This window comes from Thunnus albacares, chromosome 6 (assembly GCF_914725855.1).
Source record: "Thunnus albacares chromosome 6, fThuAlb1.1, whole genome shotgun sequence".
NCBI lineage: Eukaryota > Metazoa > Chordata > Actinopteri > Scombriformes > Scombridae > Thunnus > Thunnus albacares.
This window is the reverse complement of record NC_058111.1, coordinates 2,728,725-2,755,011: the sequence shown is the minus strand read 5'-3', so window position 1 is coordinate 2,755,011 and position 26,287 is coordinate 2,728,725. Positions and strand designations below refer to the sequence as shown.

General features: G+C 40.3%; 1 protein-coding gene across 1 annotated transcript in view; it reads right to left on the bottom strand.

Annotated features, from left to right (window-relative positions):
* Positions 1 to 395: 395 nt before the first annotated feature.
* Positions 396 to 26,287, bottom strand: part of supt5h (SPT5 homolog, DSIF elongation factor subunit) — a 42,108-nt gene continuing 16,216 nt past the window's right edge. The window contains exons 15-30 of the mRNA XM_044353583.1: positions 24,061 to 24,151; positions 23,810 to 23,946; positions 23,556 to 23,711; positions 18,702 to 18,848; positions 18,423 to 18,569; positions 16,322 to 16,447; positions 15,794 to 15,878; positions 12,728 to 12,844; positions 12,511 to 12,613; positions 11,247 to 11,374; positions 10,873 to 10,981; positions 10,584 to 10,742; positions 9,997 to 10,165; positions 6,666 to 6,863; positions 2,180 to 2,275; positions 396 to 1,130 (exon numbers count right to left, since the gene is read on the bottom strand). Of these exons, the coding sequence (XP_044209518.1) occupies positions 990 to 1,130; positions 2,180 to 2,275; positions 6,666 to 6,863; positions 9,997 to 10,165; positions 10,584 to 10,742; positions 10,873 to 10,981; positions 11,247 to 11,374; positions 12,511 to 12,613; positions 12,728 to 12,844; positions 15,794 to 15,878; positions 16,322 to 16,447; positions 18,423 to 18,569; positions 18,702 to 18,848; positions 23,556 to 23,711; positions 23,810 to 23,946; positions 24,061 to 24,151 (2,109 nt within the window). The 3' untranslated portion in view covers positions 396 to 989. The remainder of the gene's footprint in view (positions 1,131 to 2,179; positions 2,276 to 6,665; positions 6,864 to 9,996; positions 10,166 to 10,583; positions 10,743 to 10,872; positions 10,982 to 11,246; positions 11,375 to 12,510; positions 12,614 to 12,727; positions 12,845 to 15,793; positions 15,879 to 16,321; positions 16,448 to 18,422; positions 18,570 to 18,701; positions 18,849 to 23,555; positions 23,712 to 23,809; positions 23,947 to 24,060; positions 24,152 to 26,287) is intronic.

The following is a 26,287-nucleotide window of genomic DNA, read 5'->3' as shown; positions in this document are numbered from 1 at the left end:
CTTGACTTCTACTTCTGGGATATTAAATTAATTATCATATATGAGAAGAAAAACATCAAGTCTTCACATTTAAGAAGGTGTGACTAGAACTTTTTTTTTTTTTTTTGGTATTTTTGCTTCAAAAATGAAAGTTGCTGATTGATTCTCGTTGCAGGCTACAGCTGCGGCTCGTAGCAGCAGTCACACTGTGAGAATCCTGAACTTCTGGTTCTGTCATTAAGCTGTGTACAGTTCCACAGCTGTTGTACAATATTTTATAGCTTTCACTAATCCATATGAATGTTGTTGAAATATTTCCCTCTGGACTGACATCACCCTCCGCAAAGCCACGACAGCTATAAACACACACACACACACACACACACACGTAGATGAACGGGTTCACAGTTTATTGACATTTTACACTTTGTAGTTTTTTTTTTTTTAACCCTCCTGCACCCAGAAAACCAGAAAAGTACAGACAGAACATTCAGAAAGCACTAAAAACAGATTCAGACAACTAGTAAGAATACAGTAAACCTAATAAAACAAAAAGATAATAAAAAAAAAAAAAATAAAAAAATAAAACAACCGGAAGAGGGGACCAGCTGACACATGGAAATACTGATTTACAGAGAGAGGGAGAGAAAAGCAGCCTGGCAAGTTTTTCTGTCCAGTCACACTTCACCTCCGCTGCCGAAACCAGTAAATACAGATGAAATTCAGATGTCAAACCAAACATTTCCGCCCTGACATTCATATTCATATTCGTATTCAGCGGAAGACCTCTGGTGCTGCAGCTGGATCTAATTGGAGAGACTGTTTGGGGGGTTTGGGTGCCTCACAAAAATAATAAAATCAAAAATGATAACATCTCTGCCTATGTTCGGCCAACACTCTTCTTATTACAGTCCCCGGTGTGCATCCTGTGTTTCTTCCGCCTCACCGTGTGCGTTGCGTCTCTGTGTTTCTCTCTCTCTCTCTCTCTCTCTCCCTCCGCCTGTAACGACTCAATGTTCGAGGCGTCCCAGGAACCTCAGGTTGAGGATCTTCAGCTGGTCGTCGAGCTCCATGCGCACGATGCCGTCGTCTCCGTCGATACTCAGCAGGATCCCCGTCGCCTCGCGGTCCTCTCCCAGAATCACCTTCACCTGCACGGACGAGGACATTGAACGGTTAAAGCTTTAACAGGAAAATATCAGAAAATAGTGAAAAATACTGATTATTATATGTCCAAAAGTCAAAGGTCTTTAAATTTCTTGTTCTTTTGTTCAACTGAATCAACACATGAACCCTGAAACCAGCTCATTTGTTTCTGCATATTTAAAAGTTAAATTAATTTTCTGTCCATTGATGAATCGTTGCAGCTCCACTTTGTGATGATAGTTTACATTTTACTACAAAATAATAAAAAAAAAAAAACAGCCTCATCGGGTCAAACTAAGAGAGAAAGAGTCACTTTTTAAATGTTTATTATCTAAATTTCTTCAAAGTTTTTATTTTTAGAGTAGGGCTCATTATCGATTATTTTCTCGATTAACTGATTAGTCTTTTGGTCTGTAAAATGTTAGAAATTTGTGAAAAATCACTGTTTCCTAAAGCTTAAAATAGTCAGAGATTAATTTAATAGTTGGCAACTAATCAGTTAATCGACCAATCACGTCATGCCTGAAGATCTGCAAGTTACATTTAACAAATCTGATGTTTTTAAGGTTCTATCACGTATCTGATGTCCATCCAACACAACAGTTCTGCTATAAATTCTACTTTTATGAAGCTTATACACATTCAGTTTTTGTTGACATTGTCAGAAAGGTGATAATTCTACTTTATGTTTATTATTGAGGTCATAGTGTGAGGTGGGGTACTGGAGTGCATTATATTGAAAAGTGTTCCTAATATTTTGTCCACTCCATTAACATGAATGAGGGAAGAGAAAATATTAGGGACACTTAATAAGTTTCATAAAAGTAGAATTTATACTGTGATACATGTCATGTTAAAATATAATCTATGTTGATTTCAACGTTATTTTTCTTTGACTTCAATAACATCTCGACAGTAAGATTACAAACATCGTGGACGATGTAAAATATTGAAAACAGAATATAAAAAACGAAGGGTAATAAACATGTTTAATTATTAATGATAATGATGTCTGGTTGCAATTTGTCATTTCTGTTCATTTTAAAGGAGTTACCTTGTTGTTCTTGGTGGGAGTGACGGGCTCCAGATGATCACTGCTGATACTGACAACCTTCTCCGACTCCTGCATGAATACTGAACACATCCCTCCCTACACACACACACACGCACGCACACACGAGTGCACACACGCACGCACACACACACACACACACACACACACACGCACGCACACACACACACGCACGCACGCACGCACGCACACACACGTACACGCACGCGCACACACACACACACACACACACACACACACACACACACACACACACACACACACAGAATTCAGAGTCTTTAACTTATTGCAGTGATTCAAAAACATGAGAGACTGCACAGAAATCAAACATAGTATTAAATATTAGAGACTTAAACTATATATTAGCCAATAACAAATAAACAAACAAACGTTTTTCAAACAAAAGGTCACTTTAGTTTAGTTCTTAAAGAATTGTAGCCAAGATATTTTACAGTTGACAAATAAACTTGTCAAAAACATTAGAATAACAGCAAAAATAATATTAACTTTTAAACAGTCAAGTTCACTAGAAATGAAATAATAAACAGTTGAGGAAATGATATGCAACTGTAAATCTTTACATGTTAGAGACAGAAACTGATCAATTAGAGTAATGAACTCCAATTAAAAGCACAATATGTAATTTCAGCCGCTAGGCGTCTCAATCAAAACAATAACAAAAGACGGAGTGTGATGACAGTGTGAAGTAGCAAGGGATCATGGGAATTGTTTTCTTCGTTGTTAAATAACCAGCTTCACCAGGATAGGGTTACTCCAGTGTTCATCATTCAGGATGTTTTTACCCACAGAGGTCTCCTCCTCTCCAGAACAAACAGACCCGGAGATTACAGGTAAAAACACTGAATAAAAAATCAGTGTTTCTCCGATGATGTACGGCAACCACCAGACGTCCGGTACGGGCTGTTAGCCGAGCTGCTGCTAACACTTGTTCGGTTTATTTCTCTTATAACTTTAGATCCAAACGTTCGGTCGGTTTCTTCCGGGAGCCGAATTATCCGCAGAGGTCTCCTCCTCTCCAGAAAAAAACGTACACGCAGATTAAAATCATTAAAATACTAATTAAAGCTGTTTCACCTAAAAAAAAAAAATCAATATTTCTCCGATGATGTTTGGTGACCACCGGATTTCCTGGAGGGGCTGTTAGCCGAGCTGCTGCTAACGTTTGTCCAGTTTATTTCTCTGATAACTTAAGATCCAGACGTCCAATGACTAAAATCCTTCTTCCGGCTAAAAGATATAGTTAAAAACGACCTAAATTTATCATGAAAATGTGGCTTAAAACTGAATAAAAGTCCATTTATAACAGTTTGTGTGGAACAACCACAACGCCGATGTATTATCTTGTATGTGTGTAAGTTACTCTTTGGTAGACGCCATTGTAGCGGACAAACACAGCGCCGCCGTATGCATCTGGTGCGTGTTTACTCTTTCGTAGAGGAGGTATGACGCCATCGACAGGCGACCAAATGAAACGATCCGTTACTTTGATTAAATTACAGATTTCTCTGAGTTTGAAAACTGTTGGAAACATTTGGGATAATGTAAGTACACAACTCAACAACATATATAACATAGGTCTAGTTGTTTTTAGACATTTTAATGTGGAATAATTACATATTATAGCTTTAACTATGTACTTATTGATCCAGACTGTGTCTTTTCATCGATACACAGCTGATCAGCTGAACGTGCAAACATGAATTTGTGTATTAAAGAATAAAATCTCTAATAATAAAGAATCATTTCTTGGATTTAAATGGAGAAATTCATCAATCACAAGATCAATACAAACTACGCTTGAACAACATCTCAGAACTACACAGTTCTTCCCAGGAAGCTTTTACACTCGTTGACTAGTTCAGAAAAAATGCAGCCTGAGAAATAACATAATATTAACTTTTAATGAAGTAGTGTTCAATTTGATAATTACAGCAGCCTGTAAACTAAGTTATAACCTAACGTCCATCTGTCGACTCTGCCACAGAAAGAAAAGAAAGAAATACAAAAAGAAATCACTTCAGATTCAAAACATCTGGTTTTTTCCACATTTTTCAGAAGCATTTTTCAAAGAAAAAGTCAGTTGTTCCATCATATAAAGTTCCTGAACTATTTTTGATCTATTCAAGGATTGTTTGTGACTGACTTCAGTCATTTTGTAAAGCCAAAAAGTATAAATATTAACTGGCTGTGGCTTCACAGATGTGACTATTTGTGACTGGTTTTCTTTGTCTTCTTTGATAGTAAACTAAATATCCGTTTTTCTACTAAACATACTTCACTGTGTTTGGTAACATGGTAACAGTGAAAGAAGTAATCATTCCTCCTGTTTATACTGGATATTAACAGTTTGTGTGGAACAACTACACAATCTTAACAGTTCCTTCAAATGTGCTTTCAATGTAAGTGATGGAGGCCAAAATCGTGTCCACACAGTCATTTATTCATTGTGTGAAGCTTATATGAGGCTGAGCGAGGCCTTCAGTTCAATCTGAACGTCTGGGACCAAAAACCACAAAAGGTGTTCCTTATATTTCCATCTGAGTGGCTGCAGCTGCTGTTGACAATGTATTATTACTCTGAAGCAACCTTCTTGATGTCTGGTTTTCTTGGATTGAACCCTGATTACTGGTTCATCACACAGAACAGTTGACATCTGAATCTCAGATGAACTTTGAGTGGATGTAATACTTGTTTACAGTAGACACTCCCGTACAAAACCGCAGCAAAACCTGCATGTCAATCTATCTCAATGATTCTCAAGAGATCAATACGAGCCAAATATAATGTCTAAGGTGGTGGAGCCAAATTCGGTTTCCTTGGAAAAACACTACTGGATTTTACTGAAAGAAGGATCAGTCCACCCACATATTCAGCCATTATCTTTTCTCCTCTAACGGTGTAATCCTTCTAGTTGGACAGTTTTGGTTTTATTTGACAATATTTAAAATGGAGATGATTTATATGTAATGAGATCTTAATAAAATAAAACCTCTACAGAGTCCAGGAGGGGTCACAAAGAAAGAAAAAAAAAATCATTTGTGCTCTCGGTTGATCTGTTTTGTGGTAAATAAAGTGCTGTTAGATTACGTTTAAGATTTCAGAGATAACTCTCCAAAGACTATCCAATAAATCCACATAACTTGTTCCCAGATCAAAATAAAACCTTATTAAATCCAAGTGCTCCACGGTGAAGGTGAACGAAGGACGAGAGAGAATAGCTGAGGGTGAATTCTGTTCAAATTCAAGGTGCAAATTATCAAATTTGAAGCATCAATTATTATTATTATAAGATTACATTTTGGCTTTTTTTGCCTTTATTAGATAGATTACGTTACCATTAAGATTCCTCTGTCTAAGTGACTTGGAGAGACTTCCAGTCGTACAGTGAGAGAGGGAGGACTGCTGTAGACTGGAGCTCCACATGGCTAATAATTAATACTTATTCATTAATAATTCATTTGTTGCAAGTTTATATCTTATGTTACTCTTACCTACTGTCCATAGCTCCTATTGTTCTCCATGCTCTCTTGTATTGTTTCTATTTCTATATATATATATGCTGTTTGTTTATTTATTTGTCTGCTATGATTGTATAGTTTGTGTAAATATGCTTTAGCAATGTTGTATTGTATGCAGCCATGCCAATAAAGCCAACTGAACTGAATTGACAAGAGAGTGAGAGACAGACAGAGAGAGAGAGGTACGACATATAGCAAAGGTCCCAGCTGGACGTCCACCGCAGACGTTACCATTAAGCTACCGGGACGCCGCAAGAGCATGAATCAAGAAATTGAGAGCATGAATTATTTAATCTAAAAGCACAAATTAGTTCTTTTACTCTCCATGGCCCCTCCTGGGCTCTGCTAGTATCAGTATCCTGCTACTGTGGACAGAATAGAATAGAATAGAATAGAATAGAATAGAATAGAACTTTAATGTCCGCCAAGGTGGAAAATTGTCTTCGGCTCACCAAGACATGCAGACGCACTACACGTAATTCTTAGGAGAAAGAGATGTGAAGCAGTCATTCTAGCAAACACAGTGACGAGGACACGTTACACGCTAAAAACTCGTGTCTGAGGCTTAAATCTCATCTGTCTCTTTGCAGAGTAAAGAACACTGACGGCACTCGGGATGAAGGACTTTTTAAAATACATGTTTAGTTGCCAGAGGCACTCCATCACACCTGGCTGACTAGAGGACGGGAGGATATCTGCATGGATACTCCTCGCTTTCTTCCTCATCCTCTCTGTAAAAGAGATGAATCAAGGATTTTTGGGGTTTGCCGACTATTCTGGGGGTAATTTTGCTGCCTCAACAAATACAGATACAAATACTGGGCTCTCTGCACATCCCTACTACAGAAGCTGCAAAACCCTTTATCCCACCAGCTGGTCTCAGACATGTAAAACCACCGTCAGCTGAATAATGTGTGTGTGTTACTCACCGTGACGCTCCTGATGACGCCCGTCTGTCCCATCAGGTCCATGAAAGAGTCCTTGACCCGGACCAGGATGTCAGTGGTCACCCAGTCGCTGCTGCCCTGCTCTATGTTGGAGCCGGGGGTGTGAGGGTTGTAGCCTCCAGGAGAGGGCGCTCCGGGCGTCATGGGGCTGTAGCCCACCGGACTGGGGCTAGGACTGGCCTGTGGCAACAACGAGAGTCACTCAGTTATATTTCTTTCCTTCATGCTTTTGTTTCTAGCAGACTGGATGACTGTAAAACTTGTCTTAGGTGTCCCCGAAACATCTTTAAATAAACTACGGGTGACTGAAAATGCAGCAGTGTGTTTCCTCACCTACACATAACAACCTGGTTTTGAAGGCCCTTCGTTGGCTCTCCAGTCATATTAAGATTTTACTTTTAGTTTTTAAACCTCTTAATAGATCAGCACCAGACTTTATTGCTGACATGCCCCTCCTGGACCCCTGAGATCCTCAAATTCCTGCATTCCCCAGACCAGAGGAGGTCAGGGCATCAGACACAGTGGACGGCTTAAAACTGAACCATAAAACCTATTTTTATAGCTTTCTTTTATGTAATTTAGTGGTCTAATACCATTTGTAACAACTTCTGGGCTCTTTGTGTGTTACTACATTTTATTTGACTGGGTTTGATTTCCTGATTACCTTGGTTTTATCGTTTGGATTTCTCGGAAGCATCGTTTCCCGGGTAAGTCACTTCATCGTTGAGAACAAGAAGTCTTTCCAAGATGTCAGAGTTTGCCAAACGCTTTCAAAACTTTTCTTTGCTCGAGCCAGTCGCTATATTCGTGTGCTACCATTTTCGGGGAAGATGCTGAGGTTGATTCACTCGCATCAAAAATTGCGACACTGTTTCACCTGAACTCTTCTGGAGTGGAAGATGAGATTTTGACACTATAAACTGAGATTCAGCTGAAGTCCAGAGCTCATGGACAGTTCTGGAACTTGACTGCATTATTCGGCTCCACTTATTTATGTTTTTTAAGTCCAAGAACTAATTTTGGAAGTGTGCTTGAGGCCGTCTGTTCACACCTACTGTCAGGTGCCAGAGGTTTCTTCCCGTTAAAGGGAGGTTTTTCCTTGCTGCTGTCACAAAGTGCTGCTCATGGAGTTATGTTGGTTTAATTACAGACAATAGTCAGACCTGTTCTATGTGAAAAGTGTCCTGAGATAACTTAGCTATATAAATAAAACTTGACTTGACTTTTTTATTTTTTTGTATTTCTTTGAGTTGCATTTGTCGTTTGAACTGTGCGCTACAAATAAATATATTTATATTATTATATAGAGATGAATGACACAGAAAGTGTTAGGGGGTGCTGTACGATTTATTCTAAAAAAGGTACAGTTGTGCTCATAAGTTTACATACCCTGGTAGAATTTGCGAAATATTTTGAAAAAAATGACTTATCATGCTGTAAACTTTTGTTTTATTTAATGATAGTGGTCAGGTCAACTGATCCCTGATCAACTGTTTACATACCTTTGAATGTTTGACCTGACAGTTTAAATGGATATGAAGGGTAAGTTTCCACATCTGTGACTTGTTTCATTGTAATTAGTGTCTTCGTATAAACAGTCAATGAGTTTCCCTGCACATTTCACCTGGGGCTGCTCTGACTTTACTGGATACTGAGCCACAAGGAAAGTAAAACAACTGTCAAAGGACCCACGAGAACCTATCAATCAGTAGTGTTCAAAGTCTGACGAAGAAGTGGAAAATGAAGGGTTTTGTTGACACCGAGCCACATGCAACTTCAGCTGAAAATTGGATGTGGCTGTTTCAAGATGAGCAATAAGGAAGTACTTTGAACAAAAATGGGCTGCACGGTCAAGTTGCCAGAAATATTATTGGGCTAACGCCACAAATCTCGAAACTTCTGAAACGAAAACGAAAAGTTATTTGGAGTGATCAAACCAAAACTGAATTTCATGGTTACAACTATATGAATGGTTCATATCTTACAGATTCTGCCAGGTTATGTAGAGCCACATCCGACTTTTAGCTGAAGTTGCAACTTTGTCTGTATTTGTCTGTGGTATCTGACGATTGTGGAAAATGTTGCATGTACATCAATAGATGAAGTAGCTTAATATGCCAGATATTTTATTTACTGGTTTAGTCTAAATCGAACATTCATATCTGGTTAATTTTAGGGCTCGGTATTAAACCTCAATATATATGTCCGGAGCGCTGAGTACTGAAAGTTGACATTCAATGTCTGCTCAGTAAGAAAACTGTACTAACATAACTGTATTTACTTTTTTCCCTTATTCTTTAATCACATACCTCATAAATTAACTGAATTAAGACATTTTTAGTCAGGCAGAGTTATTGTACAGCTGCTTTAGCGTCTTTTGTTAAATAAAAAAAAAAAAAAAAAAAAAAAAAAGAGTATTGTATTGCATCTTTAGGTATGAAATGTGCTGTATAAATAAAGTTTTATTATTACTACTGAAACTGTTGTTCATTGCCAAAACAAGACATTTAAGGTTGCGTCCTGAGCTTTGGGAAACAATGATCACCACTTTTGACTATTTTCTGATATTTTATAGACCAAACGACTAATCAAGAAAATAATCAACAGATGAATCGTGGAGGAAAATAATTTAGTTGCGTTAGTTGCAGCCCTATTAGCATTTATTTGTGATAAAGTAGCCTCTGTTGCATATGAGACAGCAGCCATCTATCTAACTGATAACACACTCCTGAATGTATCACGGACAGTATAATGAACACTGTAACTTTGTAACTTTTGTTCAGCACAGTGTCATAAGTCACGTATTCAAGTTTGAAGCTGATACCATTAACGCCCTAGGAGGAGATAGCGTTTCTTGGGGTTCCAAAATTGGCGCAAAAGTCGTACATTGATGGGCATTTTTGCAGACTTCCTGTTGGATTTAGGTCAGGGGCGTCAGTGTATGATTTGTAGGTCTTGATGAGACGAATAATTGAGTTTTTAGTTCGATCTCTCTACGACATTCCTACGGGCCGTGGCGGCCATATTAGATACATAGGTGGCGCTATAGAGCACATTTTGGCAGTTTGGGGGATAATTTTTACATTTTATCATTTTTTTTTTTTTTTTTAACCAGACCTGGTGTGTGTGCCAAATTTGGTGAGTTTTTGAACATGTTAAGGGGGTCAAATTTAGGTCTGAAATGGCGTAATAATAAAGAAAGAAAGAAAGAAACAGAACAGATACAAGAGGGTGTTCGTTCCTTTGGGGCTCAGGCCCTAATAAATCTGCTGTGAACATTTTCTGTCAGGTCATTCTCACAACTGTCATCTACCTGATAAGCCATCGGGGAAGGTGTCGGGTGGTAGCTGGCTGGAGAGTGTGTGTTCTGGTAGCCGACCGGCGAAGGCGCCACCTGGTGGTAGCTCTGAGGACTGGGACTTGGCTGGTAGGAGCCCTGAGGGGACGGGGCCGCGTAGGGAGAGTACTGCTCCGTGTTATACCTGGACACGGACAGAAAGGTTAGTCTGAGCCTCAAAAACATTTGTTATGAAAAGGAAAATAAGTCATGCTAAGTGTGGACTGGAGACTTCAGAGCTTTTCCAATTATCCGTCCATCTATTTACAATCAGAGTTTAAACAGTACAGCTAAATGAAAGCTGAAATACAGCAAACGTTAATGAAATGTAAATATTTTTATGCCAAAAAAGGGCAAAAATTCTGTTCTGCTTTCCTCATCCAAGAACAAAAGCCTCTGAACAATATTTAGGACAACACACTCAACAGCTCCTTCAACAACTCACTGCAATGTTTATAACACTAATTCACATAAATATATACACACACACAACATAAATACTGTTTTAAATACACATTTTAACATTTGTAGTCAACTATCTGTCTCTGTGTGTTGATACTCACATAGCAGGCGTGCCAGGAGTTTGAGGGTTGTACTGAGGGTTGACTTGTGGAGAGGGGACTTCAGGGTAACCCGGGGTCTGGGGGTTGGGGGTCCCGCCGTAGCCCTGAGGGGACGGGGAGGGCTCGTCGTCATAGCCGAAGTCGTACTCCTCATCGTTCCTGGAGAGAAGAGACGAGGGCTTTTACTTAACACAAACACACACATTTTAAACACACTGAAGTCTGAGTGTGTGTGTGTGTGTGTGTGTGTGTGTGTGTGTGTGTGTGTGTGTGTGTGTGTGTGTGTTACCTGGAAGGTGTGTTGGGGTTACTGGGGTCCCAGGCTCCACTCTGACCCGGCGTTCTGCTCCCATCATGCAGCGGGGTTTGAGAGCCGTAGTGAGGTGTACGACTTCCTGCTGAAGGGTTAAAAACACAGCAGCACCGACACGATTATTATCTTCATTGATTAGTTGATCGCTTGTGAGGATCTTTTTGTTTTTCTTTGGGTTTTGGACTGTTGGTCGAACAAAAAGACATTTGACAGACTGAACAACCTAATCTGTTAAAAGGTCCAGCGTGTAGGATTTAGTGAGGAAACATGACTTTAACCATAAATTGCAAATCATGAAAATATAACATTACAAAAAGAAATATGTAAGATACACACTATCCGTGTCTTACCATCATGCAGCGGTGTCTGAGACCCGTACATGGGCGTTCTGGAGCCGGTACCGTACATGGGAGTCTGGGAGCCGTACATGGGAGTTCGTCCGTGGGTGGACGTCATTCCGCTGTGTCTCTTAGCACCCCTGGAGGAAGAGAGGGAGGTTGGCAGAAGGTTAGAATTTCATAAAGGGAGTCTATGACTGGTTTTTGGCAGAGAGACTAGCAGTAAACAGAAAATACAAGAGATGAAAGATCAACGCTGACAGTACGATTACGACATGATTCCACTGAAAAGAAAAGATCATTTAATTTTCTTTACATGCTTGCTTGTGTGTTTTGTGTATATAGTGTTTCTGCTTTGAGTTTTTTTCTGGTGAGTAACAATGTTATTACTTTGGACTGAATAAATCATTTAGGCTTCCTTTCTTTCCTGCACTGTGATAACTGTTGAATGCAGGAATGTATTTGTAGCCTCGTGATTGTTTGACGGTAGTTGCAAATAAACACCCACGCCCCGCACCTCCACACAACCCTGCAGAGGTGTGCCTCCACACCTGATAATGGTGCCACAGCTGCTCTAACTGCATATCATACGTGTATCATGGGAGTCTTTTTTTTTTTTTTTTTAAACAAAGGGAAGGACTGAATAAATCATTTAGGCTTCCTTCCTTTCTTGCACTGTGATAACTGTTGAATGCAGGAATGTATTTGTCTCCTCATGATTGTGCAAATACACCAAACTAAAGCAGGGAAATAACATGAAGGAGGGGATTATTGTATGTGTAGTACAAGTCAGAAACTCAAAAGATAATTTAAAAATAGAAATAACAAATATATGATAATTATTTTACATCTTGTCACATGTATATGACAAATCACTTCTACTTTGTTTATTTTGTTGATATGATGTAGTTACAAGTAAGTCTTGTCTTATTTATTTATTGTAAATGTTACCATTTGATGTACTGTACCAGAGTTTCATCTGCAGTCTCTTCCACAGCAAATCAATAACAAACAGTGCAAAGCAAAAAAAGAAAAAAAATGCACCAGTATGTATAAATGTGTGTATATTTTCTCATCTAATCACTTAATATTCATTTTATACATTACACTTTTATTGTGTTTGTACTTAAATGTTTTAGTGTCAGTGCTGAAACTCAAACTTGTCCTGCTGTTGAATACTTTCAAACCATCCAAAGTCTTAAAATAAAAGACAGAAGCTTTGTGATTCCTCAAATAACTCCTGAAATAACCCACAGACGTGTTTCTGAGTACGTACATTGTAGTTAAGCGCTGTCTGTCTACAGAGATGGTCTGACAAGTGGAGTGCAGCTCCACTCTGGCTGTAGACTCTGTTGCGTCCTTCACCACACCGATGTACCCTGGGAAATGTAGGAAACTTCATCAGTACCATTAAAAAAAAAAATCACTTTCTTAAAGCTGCATGACACAGATTAAATGTTACCGCCGCCGCCGGTTTACTCAGCCAGTCTTACCTTTGTAAGGACCCTGAGAGATGCGGACCGTCTGACCAATCAGCTCGTTGTCTCTTCTTCCTCTGCCCCGGCCCATTCCTCCTCCTCCACCTCCTCCTCCTCCTCTCTGCTGAGCACCTGCAGGACGACAACACCGCCTGCGTCAAACACTGTTTAAGAACTACACGATGATGTGTTTGATTAACCTCCTTTAGTGTGCCAGACGGGTGGGCTTTACATCCAAAGACAACATTACAAGTCCCAGAAACCTGAAATTATTTGAAAAATAATTTTTATTTATTGTTTTATTAGAATACAATTTAAGAAACTTATCAATATGGATCTGTGCAGGTTGATTAAGTTGTAGTTTTGGTGCTGAGGATTTGAACTATGCTATGTGTTGTTTATTGGTAGAATAGCAACTCTAGAAAGGTAATAATATCAATCAGTTTGCAGAAATATTTGTTGGTTGCAACTTGACAAATTACAAGACAAGCTTGCTTTATTTATTTGGCATGAACAGAGTTTTCTGATTTTCGAACAAGCACTTTGTATGTCTTAAAACAAACCAAAATTTGACTGATGGTTGGCAGAACAACAGCCCTGCTAGGGAGACTTGGCCATGTCCTCACTTATAATTTATGATTGCTATGTCTTTCTCCAGCTGCAGTCAGATGGCGCAGAAGGGGAGGCAGAGAAATGAGATACCAGAAAACATTTTTCCCACGGCAGAACTTGAAAGAAATAAGATACGGTGGAAACCGCTTATAGAGATCACGTTTGTCCGGGTCAAATTGATCAAAGTAATGAAACGGGCACCTTCGCTATTTACTGAATTTTACTTAATTTTGCTGCATCTCGCCGGCTCATTTGTCATTTTCCGTCATAATTTCAATGTGCACTTAGCATCAGCCTCAGGTCAACAGACATAAACAGACTGGTTGTACATTCAGGCTGCAGTGGTCTGCAGCTAGAAAGTTGAACCAGAATCAACTTTTGGAGAAACACAATCTGTAAAGCTGTGGTGGCCAATCACAACTGGCTACCAGACTGATTAGAGCTGTAACCCTGCCATGAGGGAGGACAGAAACATTCCAAGGAAGAGGGGAGGACATTTCTCTTCATTTGACAACGTAAAAAAAGTTAAGTTAGGCTTTGATGATGGCTTCCTGACTCATTTTAAAGAAGACGAAAGAGAGAAAAAGATAGAGAGAGAGAGAAAGAAGCAGCGGTAGCGAGAAAGCTGGTGAATGAGAGGAATAAAACTTTATTTTCTGATTGTTTGACGGTAGTTGCAAATAAACACCCACACCCCGCACCTCCACACAACCCTGCAGAGGTGTGCCTCTACACCTCATAATGGTGCTGCAGCCGCTAATTGCATATCATGTGTATCATGGGAGTAAAATGTTTTCATGAATGAAAAGACCCAAAATGAACACTGTAAGCTGACAGTGATCACTATAATTGGTTTCCACTGTAATGTGTGTCCTTTTGTTTTAGAAACCAAACCACAGAGCGGAAGATTTCTCAGCATCTGGCCGACATGTGGATACAACACATAGCTGCACGGTCAAATAAAGAGATGAAACAAGATTACAGACAAACTGAGTGTCAATGCCGCATCAAAGCAAACTGTGTGTTGGACGCTAAGTTCGGCCACCTCTGAGTAAATGTTGCTTAACCAACTAAACCACAATAATAATAAAACATCTTGATTTCCACACGGTCAGATAAATAAAAAGCTTTTGTTCAGTTATAAAATCCAAATGCAGCACGGAGCGAATGGCTGCTGACAGCGCTGTCAGCTGATGAGTCTACCATATAAACCGTAGAGACGCCGGGACGGGTCTGTTTAAACAGGAGTTTAGCAGACTTTGCTGCATTTAACACTGGCGCTGAGAGCAGGAAACAGTCGCTCTGCGTGACACTGTCCTCTGTTTCCATTTCTATTATCTTTCTCTGTTTCCATCACTGTTATGTATTAACTGCCCCCCTCCCGTCTCTGTGTTTTCCAGCACAATTAAACTGTGTCAGTTATAGTTTTGGCTCCACTCCAAGCATCACATTTGAAATTCCAACACCACAGAACCAACACAAATTTGTCATTTTGTCCTTGTATTAACCATTACATTAGTTGGATGTAATGAATGAATGAATGAATGAATAGGAGAATTGCAGAGGAGGAAAATGAAACTGAAACTAAGAGCGTCTGTGTCCACAGTAAATCATTTGTTGACTGCTTAATGGTTATTTATTCGTGCGCTAAAATGTGACTGCCGTGAAATAATCAGAATATGTTTTATTTCTCTCATTCAGAGGTTTTGTTTTCACTACCGCTCGCTCTCCTTGCTCGACCACCGCCGCGCTGGCTCTCTCTCTCTCTCTCTCTGCCGGTGCTCAGCTGACTTGTGCTATCTCTCTCTCTTTTTTTTTTGGCTGCAGAGAAAACAGCTTTGGACGGTGGGTCCTCATTTGACTCCCCAAAAAAATCGAAACAAGGTCGGAGTAGGTGCGTCAAGGCAGTTTGACGCGCGTCAGACGCTTCCAGTGCGTTTAGACCTTAAGCCATTTTTGGATGTTTACATTTTTAAAAAATAAAAAGGACCGAAATATTATTTTATACTATACTTTCTTTTTTTCCTGCTGTACCGAAAATGTACTGCGTGAGCCAAAACTGAGGTTCATACTGAACCTATTATGGGGCTGCTATTCTTGGATCTTTTAAACAAACAATCATATTGCTTCCTTCAGCTCACACATTTGTTATCATTCCCGATGTCAAACGCCCTCCAACACAACAGCGATGAAAGACAGAGTCATAAACAGATTGATCCAGCACTTACCTCTGCAGACAAGAATCTACAGCTGGATCAATTCAAAACTCACAAATCAACTTCTGGCTCAAACCAGACTCGACATCCATCAGTGTCTCATTAACGTTCACTAATCACTCACGATCATCAAAAAAAACCCCAAAACTTCTTTCTATGTCAGCTGTGTGATTCTCGTCTGTGAGATATGGCTGTTGGAAAGGTGCTGTTACACCAGTAGGTTTCCTTTTAACTACGAAAGCCCGACACTGACCTCCTCCGCCGTGGTGCATGGGACTGCTGATGCGAGGGCTCATGGGAGCGAATCCTCCTACTGTGAAATTGGTCACGTCTCTGGGCTGAAAGACACAAAACAGCACAAACATACAGAGCTGCGACGAGTAGGTCCATCGACAGAATGTTGAGCTGCAACAATTTTCATCATCGTTTAAACGTTTCAGTTATTTTTCATTTCAGTCTCTGGATGTTTTTTCACTGAATTCTGTTTTGTTTTTTTGTTTTTTTTTTAAATTGGCAAAAGGATTAATAGATAAAATAGTCGGCAGATTAACTGATAATGAAAATAATAGTTGTAGCCCTACAAACTAACTAAAATGGACATTTGTTATGGTTTAACAAGTTCCAAAAAGCTTCATTTAAAAATACAGGCTAATTACTGTACTTATGTGATTATTATGTACTTAAGTGTTTGGCTTCAGGCTCATGACTGTTTCCAGAAATAATAACTTTCCAAGCCAATAGGAGCCCAGAGAGAAGAGAAAGCAGACTATGAGATGCTGACCTTGGATCCACCGGCCAACACGAGGTGTCTGGTCTTGCAGACGAACATGCCTCCGTTTTCCACCAGCTTCTTGCAGTGGAGGAAGGCGAAGCCTCGGAAGAGGTGACGAATCTCACCTTCACGGCCCTGCAGGCCACACACACACACACACACACACACACACACACACACACACACACACACACACACACACACAAAGAAGCGTCAGTCATGAATCACTTATGATAAATACTACAAAACATATTCTTCTGCGCAAACAAATTCAAGTGTCATTTAAGTGACTTAACTTTCATAGTAAACCATTGTCAAGTTCAGGAAGACAAAGTAAATATTTCATCGACCGCTGAACATCTTTCAGGTATGTCTTTGGTGTAAATATTTAGGTAAAAAAAACTGTGCAAATACAGTTGAAGTCAGAAGTTTATATACACTTAGGTTGAAGGCTTTAAACTCATTTTATGACCACTCCACAGCTTTCATGTTAAACTACTGTTCTGGCAAGTCAGTAAGGACGTCGGTCTACTTTGTGCAACTGTTTAGAGACACTATATGACAATTCCAGTGGGTCAGCAGTTCACATACACGAAGCCTGACTCTGCCTTTAAACAGCTTGAAAAATTCTAGACAATGATGTCATGGCTTTAGAAGGTTCTGATAGGCTAATTGACATCATGTGAGTCAATTGGAGGTGTACCTGTAGATGTATTTTAAGGCCTACCTTCAAACTCAGTGCCTATCTGCTTGACATCATGAGAAAATCTAAAGAAATCAGCCAAGACCTCAGAATAAAAAAAAAAGTGGATCTCCATAAATCTGGTTCATCCTTGGGAGCAATTTCCAAATAGTAGGACCATGCAGCTGTTATATAAACACTATAGGACCATGCAGCTGTTATATAAAACACTATAGGACCATGCAGCTGTTATACATATATATATTTGGAGGTAAAAGAGGGAGGCTTGTAAGCTGAAGAACACCGTGAACCGCATGTTGTGGGGTCACTTTATTGCAGGAAGGACCGGTGCACTTCACGAAATAGATGGCATCGTGAGGAAAGACATTTATGTGGAATCAGCCAGAAGTTAAAGCTTGGTTGAAAATGGGTCTTCCAAATGGACAATGACCCCAAACATACTTCCAAAGTTGTGGCAAAATGGCTTAAGGACAACAAAGTCAAGGTACTGGAGTGGCCAGCACAAAGCCCTGACCGCAACTTATTGTAAGGAGCTTGTGGAGGGCTACCTGAAACGTTACCCCGGATAATTTAAAAGGCGAAGCTACCAAATACTAACTAAGTGTATAAATATAAGCTGAAATAAATCAATCTCTCTACTATTATTCTGACATTTCCTCATTCTCATCATAAAAGTAGTGATCCTAACTGAGCTAAGACAGGGAATGTTTACTACAATTAAATGTCAGGAATTGTGAAAAACTGAGTTTCAATGTATTTGGCTAAAGTGTATGTAAACCTCCAAGTTCAACTGTATGATGTGTAACCCCTAAATTCCACCGGGCGGCGCCGCGACACGTTTCAGAAGCGGCTCTCCGCTCCGCTGCGCTAAAGATAGGTAGGTTAACGGAGGCCACGTCAAGCAGCACAGAGCAGATCGAGCTGGGCAGGAAGTCAGACACAGAAACAGCGTTGAGCATCCGGTCAATTTTCAAAATAAAACACCCCGTGCAGACTCCTGGTTGTATATCAACAATAAACGCAATTAAAACAGACGAATAAAGAAACCATTTAACTATGTAGCCTACTTAACTACAGCAGAAGCACAAAAATTAAGGAAAATGACCAAATCAATGAAAGCTGAGCAAGTTAAAATCGGGCAGTTTAGTTGCCCTGCTACTGCAGTAATTACGGCAGCCTTAAGGGACTTTATCAGCTTTGACTAGGCTGCTGTAATTACTGTAGTAGGAGTGCAACTGACTTTAAACAGCGGAAGGCTTCCCCGCAGTGAAGACGCTCCGCTTCTGACACGCTCCCGGTGGAATAGGGCGCCGTGCAGAGGACGGAGCAAAACCGCATCAGAGCCAGAACGCGGCGTACACGCGCCCGGTGGAATCCTGGGGTCAGAATAGAAACTCTCATTCTTACAGAGTGCGGCCCGTCGATGACCTTCACAATGTCCTTGACGTGGATGTTGTTCTGCTCCGAGTCCAGCGCCACTGCGAACCGGTTGTCCTTCCTGCGGTTCACCGCCTGGTGGCGAACCGTCAGCACCTTTCCGTGCATGTTCAATACCTGGGAGAGGTGGGAGTTATTCACACATTATCACTTTGTAATGTGAAATGAACACTTCATGTTTCCTGTGTGATTCATCGCGTGAACGCCGCAGACAGGGCTCTCTAGTCCGGCCTGGGAGCAGACTATTACCTGGAATGTCTCTCTCTCCAGTCTGACGATGACTCCAACGGTCTGGGGGTCCAGCTGCACCAGCTCCCCCCACTCGTGCTGCCCTCCTGCGTCAACACCAGACGCCGTTTCTGAGCAGAGCTGCAGATCTCTGGGCAATACCTTCAGCTGTGCGCAGACACACACACACACACACACACACACACAAAGATGAACATAAAACTATTACATGAATCAGAGAAATTTTGTAGCATGTGTCAGGTTTATGAGAGTTCACTGGGGTCTATAAAACGACTATCAAGAAATGGCCTTGCTGCCTTGGAAAATGAAAAAACTGGAGCCCAGCAGCAGAAAGGTTTAATAATAGGCTTTAGACTACCGTGAAATTTGCGGACGTTGGCGGGTATGACTGCAGTATGTCTGGAAGACTCCACCATTTTAAAAGTCACTCAAATGATCTAAAAGCCACATTTTAATGTCAGGAGTAGAGGTAAAACAGAAGTGGGAGATCAGGCTAAAACTCTTTTGTGATACATGTAATTTTATATCATGATATATTAGGGCCAGGCGATTAATTGGAGGCAGGCTGTTTTATGGCGTTTGAATAATAACAACTTTCAGCTGAAAGTTGGATATGGGTTTTTCAAGATGAAAGGAGGAACAAAAATGGGCTGCACAGTCAAGTTGCCAGAAAAATTATTATTCCAACGCCATAAAACAGCCTTCCAACAACATGCCGAACAGCAACTACACAAACCTTATTGTTCAGCATTTTCCAATCTTTTAAAAAGATTGATAATCATATCAATCTTCACATAATTATCTCAATCTAAGATAATTATGTTAATGGCTTCACCTGACCACTGTAAAACTAAAATCTTCAGCATATTTTCCAAAGTATGGCCGATATTTCACAAATTCTACCATTCTTTATCTTGGTTATCTTGTTTTCATAATCATTGGAAGCCAAAATCATAATTCTTTGCAACCTGAGCAATTTTTCTGGCAATTATGGCTGAAATCTTTGTTGTTTTAGCTGACTGTGGCTCGGTATCAACAGAACCCTTCATTTTCTACTTCTTCATCAGAGCTTGAACTCTACTGATTGATAGGTTCTCGTAGGTCCTTTGACAGTTGTTTTGCTTTCCTTGTGGCTCAGTATCCAGTAAAGTCAGAGCAGCCCCGGATGAAATGTGCAGGGAAACTCATTGACTGTTTATACAAAGACACTAATTACAATCAAACAAGTCACAGATGTGGAAACTTACCCTTCATAACCATTTAAACCTGTGCGTGTCAACTTATGTGTTTATTATCGGGTCAAACATTCATGGGTATGTAAACTTTTGATCAGGGCCATTTTCGTGATTTCAGTTATAATTATGATGAAAAATGGGCAAATATAATTATGTAAATGGTAAATGGACTGTACTTGTATTCTAGTCTTCCGACCACTCAAAGCGCTTTTTACACTACGAATCACATTCACACACATTCATACGCTGAATGGGTACATGGGCTACCATGCAAGGTCCCAACCTGCCCATCAGAGGAAACTAACCATTCACACACATTCATACACTGATGGCACAGCCATCAGGAGCAATTTGGGGTTAAGTGTCTTGCCCAAGGCTCCATGTGGACTGGAGGAGCCAGGAACCGAACCGCCAATCTTCCGATTAGTGGACGACCCGCTCTACCTCCTGAGCCACAGCCGCCGTTAGGGTTAGGGTTAGGGTTAGGTGGAAATAAATGGCTTCACCTGACCACTATCAATAAATAAAACAAAAGTTTTCAGCATGATCAGTCATTTTTTTCCAAAATATGGCTGATATTTCGCAAATTCTACCAGGGTATGTAAACTTATGAGCACAGCCGTATATAGTTATATAGTAATATATATAGTTTTCATGTCGGCTCCCCGGAAGAAATCAACAGTGTTTGTATTGGTTGAATTTCCCTGCCCACAAGTCTGCCTGTAGTGAAACAGACAGCTCTCAGACAGACTGGGAGCCTTGATCAATCAACATAGACACCAAAAATACATAAAAATACAAATACTGATGTCCCAGAGTGTAGCACTAATGCCCCTTTTAAAATAAACTATCACACGGCCAGTTTGGCGTGCCCAGTTTTGATCTCCAGACTCAACATTTCCCAGTGTCTTCCATCATTATGCCAACATCCATCAACAGTAGCACGAGATTAATCCCACTGCCACAAATATATGTGTAACATTAACGTAAACATTAACAGCTAACCCGTTAGCTTACATTAGCATTAACAGTTAACATTATGTAATCAGCACAAGCAGCTTAAAAACTGTACAGTTTAAGTATTAATACAAGTTGTGTTTTTAAGTTTACCAGTCACACACTCTCCTACCAGGCTCTTGGAAGCAGTTGAAATGATTAATTATGATAAATGCTGTTAGCATTCATCAGACTGCCTGTTTATGTTTTAGAAGCTCTTAATCATCTGTGACAGTGGCATTTGGCAGCTTGATATATTATGTTTCTGCAGCAGATGCTCTGGACATTTACACTCATCATAAATGTATTTCCTCCGTTGCAGAAAAACACATTACTAACTAAGGAAACATTTTTAGGGCTGACTGACTCTAACACACATCATAAACAGGCTTCTTGGCATTGGTGCTCTACATTTTGGCTAAATGCCCCCATTTAACTTGTATTTATCAAAAGTGGCCTTGCCCTAAAAATGACATAATTCCAAGTGTGTCCTCACTGGTCTCTGGTAAGCGTCCCACATCGGAGATGCATCATTTAGAGTAATCTACACGTTCCTTGTCAGTTGGTGTTGCCAAGTTGTTCTTCACAGATGTAACCAACACTCACACATAACTGGCCACCTCAAACAAAAAATCCGAGCTGAGGAACTGCCTGGACACTATGAGAGGATGGATGTCCAAAAAACAACCCTGCAGCTGACTTGTCTGGATGTTCATATTAATAAACCTGTGCAATCAATAATAATAATAATAATATGTCATCTTTGGAAAGTACTGAGAAATTCATCTCAGCCAATGTCTTTTCACTACTAGATTATCTGTAGTCATTATACTTTACAGCCGAGGAGCTGCGGCTTGTCTGCAGATGGTTCCAAATGCTGCGGTCCGTCTTGTAACAAATGCAAATCACAGAACACTGCTCCTGTGTTGGCCTTTCTTCAGTGGAGTTTAGAATTCAATATACATGATTAACCCCGTGTACTCAAGTGATGTGCTCGTATACAAATAGTTTGACTGAACAGTGTCTACCGGATGATTCCAGAGGTCGACTTAAACTAACAGCAGACCAAACATTTGCTGTCTTTGCCCCTAACAGGAACCACCTTTGTTGAAAATAACAGTATGTGATGTTGATGGAACAAAACTCAACTGCGAGGGCAGTGCAGCACCTGAACAGTCAACAGCACGCACATGCTGGAGTCATCTTGTAATTCATCCTCAAGAAAGGAAACGGTTGCAGGCATGTTTTGACTTAATGACTAAATAATTACCTTTGCGTGGCGAACGTAAAGTATACTGTGAATACTACACTGTCAGTCAGAGACTAACATCAGCAAACTCCAGCAGTAACAAATGTGACCTGCTGACCGACACACACGCACGGCAGCATTCAACATCTTAAATCAACTCAGTCTGTTTCACCTCAGAAACCCTGTGGCCGCTCAGTGTGTCTGACAGCGATGTCTTTCCCCAGAGAGGCTGCTCTCCACTGCTGGAGACATGACGTTAATAACAATCGGCACCCAAATACCATGATAATATTGAATTAGGAGATAAGTGTATCGTCCCAGGCTTACAAAATAAAACACTGTCATTTATCGCAACCTTTATTTTTCATCTTTTTGTTCCATCTTGGTATAAAATTTAAATCCACATGACACTCTAAAAGGTATATGCAAAAACTGTGTCACTTCACCGCACACTTTATCCAACCTTATGCCACGTTTGTCTCAAAAAGATCCAGAGAAAATCCTGCCGAAACTTTGGAATAGTTTACCTCTCACTGCTAGATCATCACTTACTGTTCTTTCAATGTGTGAAAAGAAAGGTAAGTGTCAATTTCTCTAATCTGCACTGGTAGTAGAGTCCATTCTTTCAATGTTACAGAAAGGGCTGAGTGACTGAAAGAGCTGTTTTTTATTCAGTCTCCTCTTATGGGACCTCTTTTAACTTGAGTGCTTGTTCTTTGAGTAATAAATGTCTGAAGTAGAAGAAGAGTATTATTATGTAAATTGTTTAAAACAAGACAAAGATGAACATATTTTACACATGTTAACACAGCATAGGAGTTTATATTTATTTAAAATTTGACAGCTGTGAGAGCCATTGGGTTTCTGATCCAGAATTTTATGGTTTATATAAAATTTCAAGTGGTTTCAGAGAGAGTTTGTCAGCATCGTCAGACAGTAAGGATGATCGTAGCATTCATACACGTCATAGCTGTTTCAGTGCTAATTGAGTTTCTACAAAATCTAAAAATAGTTAAATTAAATGAGATCTAAAAGGAAAGATTTGAATCAACTAAGACACCCAGATATTTAAACTCAGTCACAACTGGTAGCTTTTGCCCTGATATCAGTTCAGTTATGCTGAACATCGGTGTGTCATCGGCATATCGCTTGATCTCTACAGGACAAACAGATCAGATCAAATCATTAATATACTCTCTGCTCTTGCACTGATCTGATTTCTGTTTTGTTAATTCTTCTAATTCTGCCCGTTTTATATTTCATGCTTTTACGGTGGAGCACTGTGTTAACTTTTGACTTGAAAAGTGGTAAATAAATAAATCTTTGCTTTCATACACACACACACACACACACACACACGCAGAGCGCAGATACCTCGTGCATGGTGAGGTCAGAGAAGAGGATGACGAAGTTTTCCTCCACTCTGACGATGAGTCCCGTGTCACCTTCGTATCGCCCGGCGATCACCTTCACATGGTCGCCCATCCGGAAATATTTTTTCAACTCGTGAGCCGGGAACTCTAGAGGGTCCTGAAGGAAAACACACACACACAATAATATGAGGGACGTTGCTTGTGAATGGGATAGATTTTGTTTTCTGTGAGTTGTGTGTGTGTGTGTGTATATACCTTCAGGTCTTCGTGTTTGGGCATGATGGTGATCTTGTTGCCATCCACACTGAGGATTTTTCCCTGCAGGTTGATCAACTCTCCCTCACACACCTCCACGTTGTCACCGGCCTGCAGGTTGTGTTCACGCTCCTTCCCTGCACACACACACACACACACACTTGGTTTTAGCCGGCAGATACTTTGTGCAAACCTTTAGTTAACCCTTAACAGCACACGCACAAACACACACTCAGATAGAGACAGTGTACCTGACTCAGTGACCACCTCCAGGTCAATTCCTTCAGGTTGGTCTTCAAACTTCTCCAGCTCTGACAGGGTGGGCTTCACTCCATCTGTGATCTGTCAGACAGAAAACACATTTTGGAGAGTTGGGGAGCTGGATCTGACAATCTTTTTTGCAATTTTACAAAAAACTGCCATTATTACAATCATACCCCACCATTTGTCAGAAGGTGTGTGGAGGTGAGAAATTATGCAGGGTTTGAAATTCTCTCTCGAGCTCTCTTTTTTCCCCCCATTCTTTATGAAACTACTTCAGTCCCTTTTATGTACCAACAAGCCCAGTTTGGTCTATCTAAATTGTGCAGATACCTGCGTTGTTGTGGTCGTGCTTGCTTCTGGAGAGAAAAATAGGTTTTTAAAAGTGTAACTGCGTTCAGTTCTTTTCTAGCTTGTAACTTACTTGTTGTTCAGCGTTCAGTTGCACTATTTTATTCCTGTTCATACAGTGCTGCTTGAAAGTCTGTGAATCCTTTAGAATTTGCTGCATTTCTGCATAAATATGACCTAAAATGTGATCAGATTTCCATGCAAGTCCTAAAACTAGATAAAGAGATTAATTAAACAAGTGAGAGAGAAACCTTACACTTGTTTATTTATTTATTGAGGAAAATGATTCAATCAAGTGTGAGTCTGGGAGGCCCTGCCTTATTTAAAGAAGAGAAATCTGGGTCTCTAGATGTTGAGGACCTTAGAAGCAGAGTTGCTGATGCTAATCAGGCTGGAAAGGGTTACAAAACCATTTCTAAAGAGTTTGGACTCCACCAGCCAATTGTCAAGCAGATCATGTTCAAATTGAGGGTGTCCAACACCATTGTTAACCTGCCCAGGAGTGGTAAAACAGATTACACCAAGATCAGGAATGTAATTGTCTTGGAATCTACAAGGGATCCCAGGGTAATGTCAAGGAAACAAAAGGCCTCTCTTGCAGTAGCTACAGGCGAGTTGGATGACTCCACCATCAGGAGAACATTAAACATCAATGGTGTGCTTGGCCGAGTTGCAAGGAAAAAAGCCATTTCTCTCCAAAAAGAACAATTCTGTTGTTAACATAGAATTCAGTTGGAAAAATATCAGAACCTTAACACATCTGCGCTTTGCCACCTCTGAACCAGGACGGCTTGTAACGGGAAAATGTCAAGGTATCCGTTTGTGAACTGAACCATAATCCTATAGAAATGCTGTGGAAGGACCTGAAGCAGGTAGTTCATGCAAAGAAGCCCACAAACATCCTCAGGCTGAGACTGTCCTGTAAGGAGGAACGGGCTAAAATTCCTCCAAGTCAATGTGTACAGCTGATAAACTGTTACCGGAAACATTTGGTTGAAGTTATTGCTGCAAAAAGGGGGTCACACCAGTTACTGACAGCAAGGGTTCACATACTTTTGCCCCCCCCCCCCCCCCCCCCCACAAATATGTAAGATTGGATAATCTTCCTCAATAAATAAATTAATAAGTTTAATGTTTTTGTCTCATTTGTTGATCATGTTTTAGGTCATATTTATGAAGAAATGGGGTTCACAAACTTTCAAGCGGCACCGTATGTTCAAGTATCAGCCTGATTGCCGTATCAGAGCTGTGTTAAGTTACCGCTGATGCAAACCAAACATTTCCTGCTGCTGCTGCCTCACATTTGAACCAGAAGGAGGCTTTTTATTGTCAAGCAGCCTCAGGAAATGCAATGTGCTTGTCACTGTGTTAGTAAAACTTTGTTAGCTGTGCTTCTCTTTAAGAAAAATTGGTCTACAGAACAACATATGGAGATATTCTGCTCCATTACGTCATCAGATTACTTTTATACATTGGGGAAAAATAATACAAGCAGTAGACGATCACAGTGAGCTGTATGATGAAGAGCTGCAAGCGACAGGCTCAACTATCATATCATCCACGCCTTTTGGCAAGTCATAGCGTCCCCCCCCCCCTTTGTATGACAGCATACTTTTCACTCAGCCTTTGAGAAGGGCCTGAAGCCTACCCTGCCAGTTTTCTTATCAGTCACCACGGATCAGTTCCAGAAAGCCGGTTCAACAATCTCTGAGTCCATGAACCCTGAGATGGTATACTCCAGACTTTTCAGTTCCAGAACATTACAGTCAGTTCAATCAACTCTGAGTATGTTCACTCTGAGTTAAGCGCGTGCACGATGAATGAAAAAAAGCCATCATCAATGTAGCTCCGATACTAGAATTCACC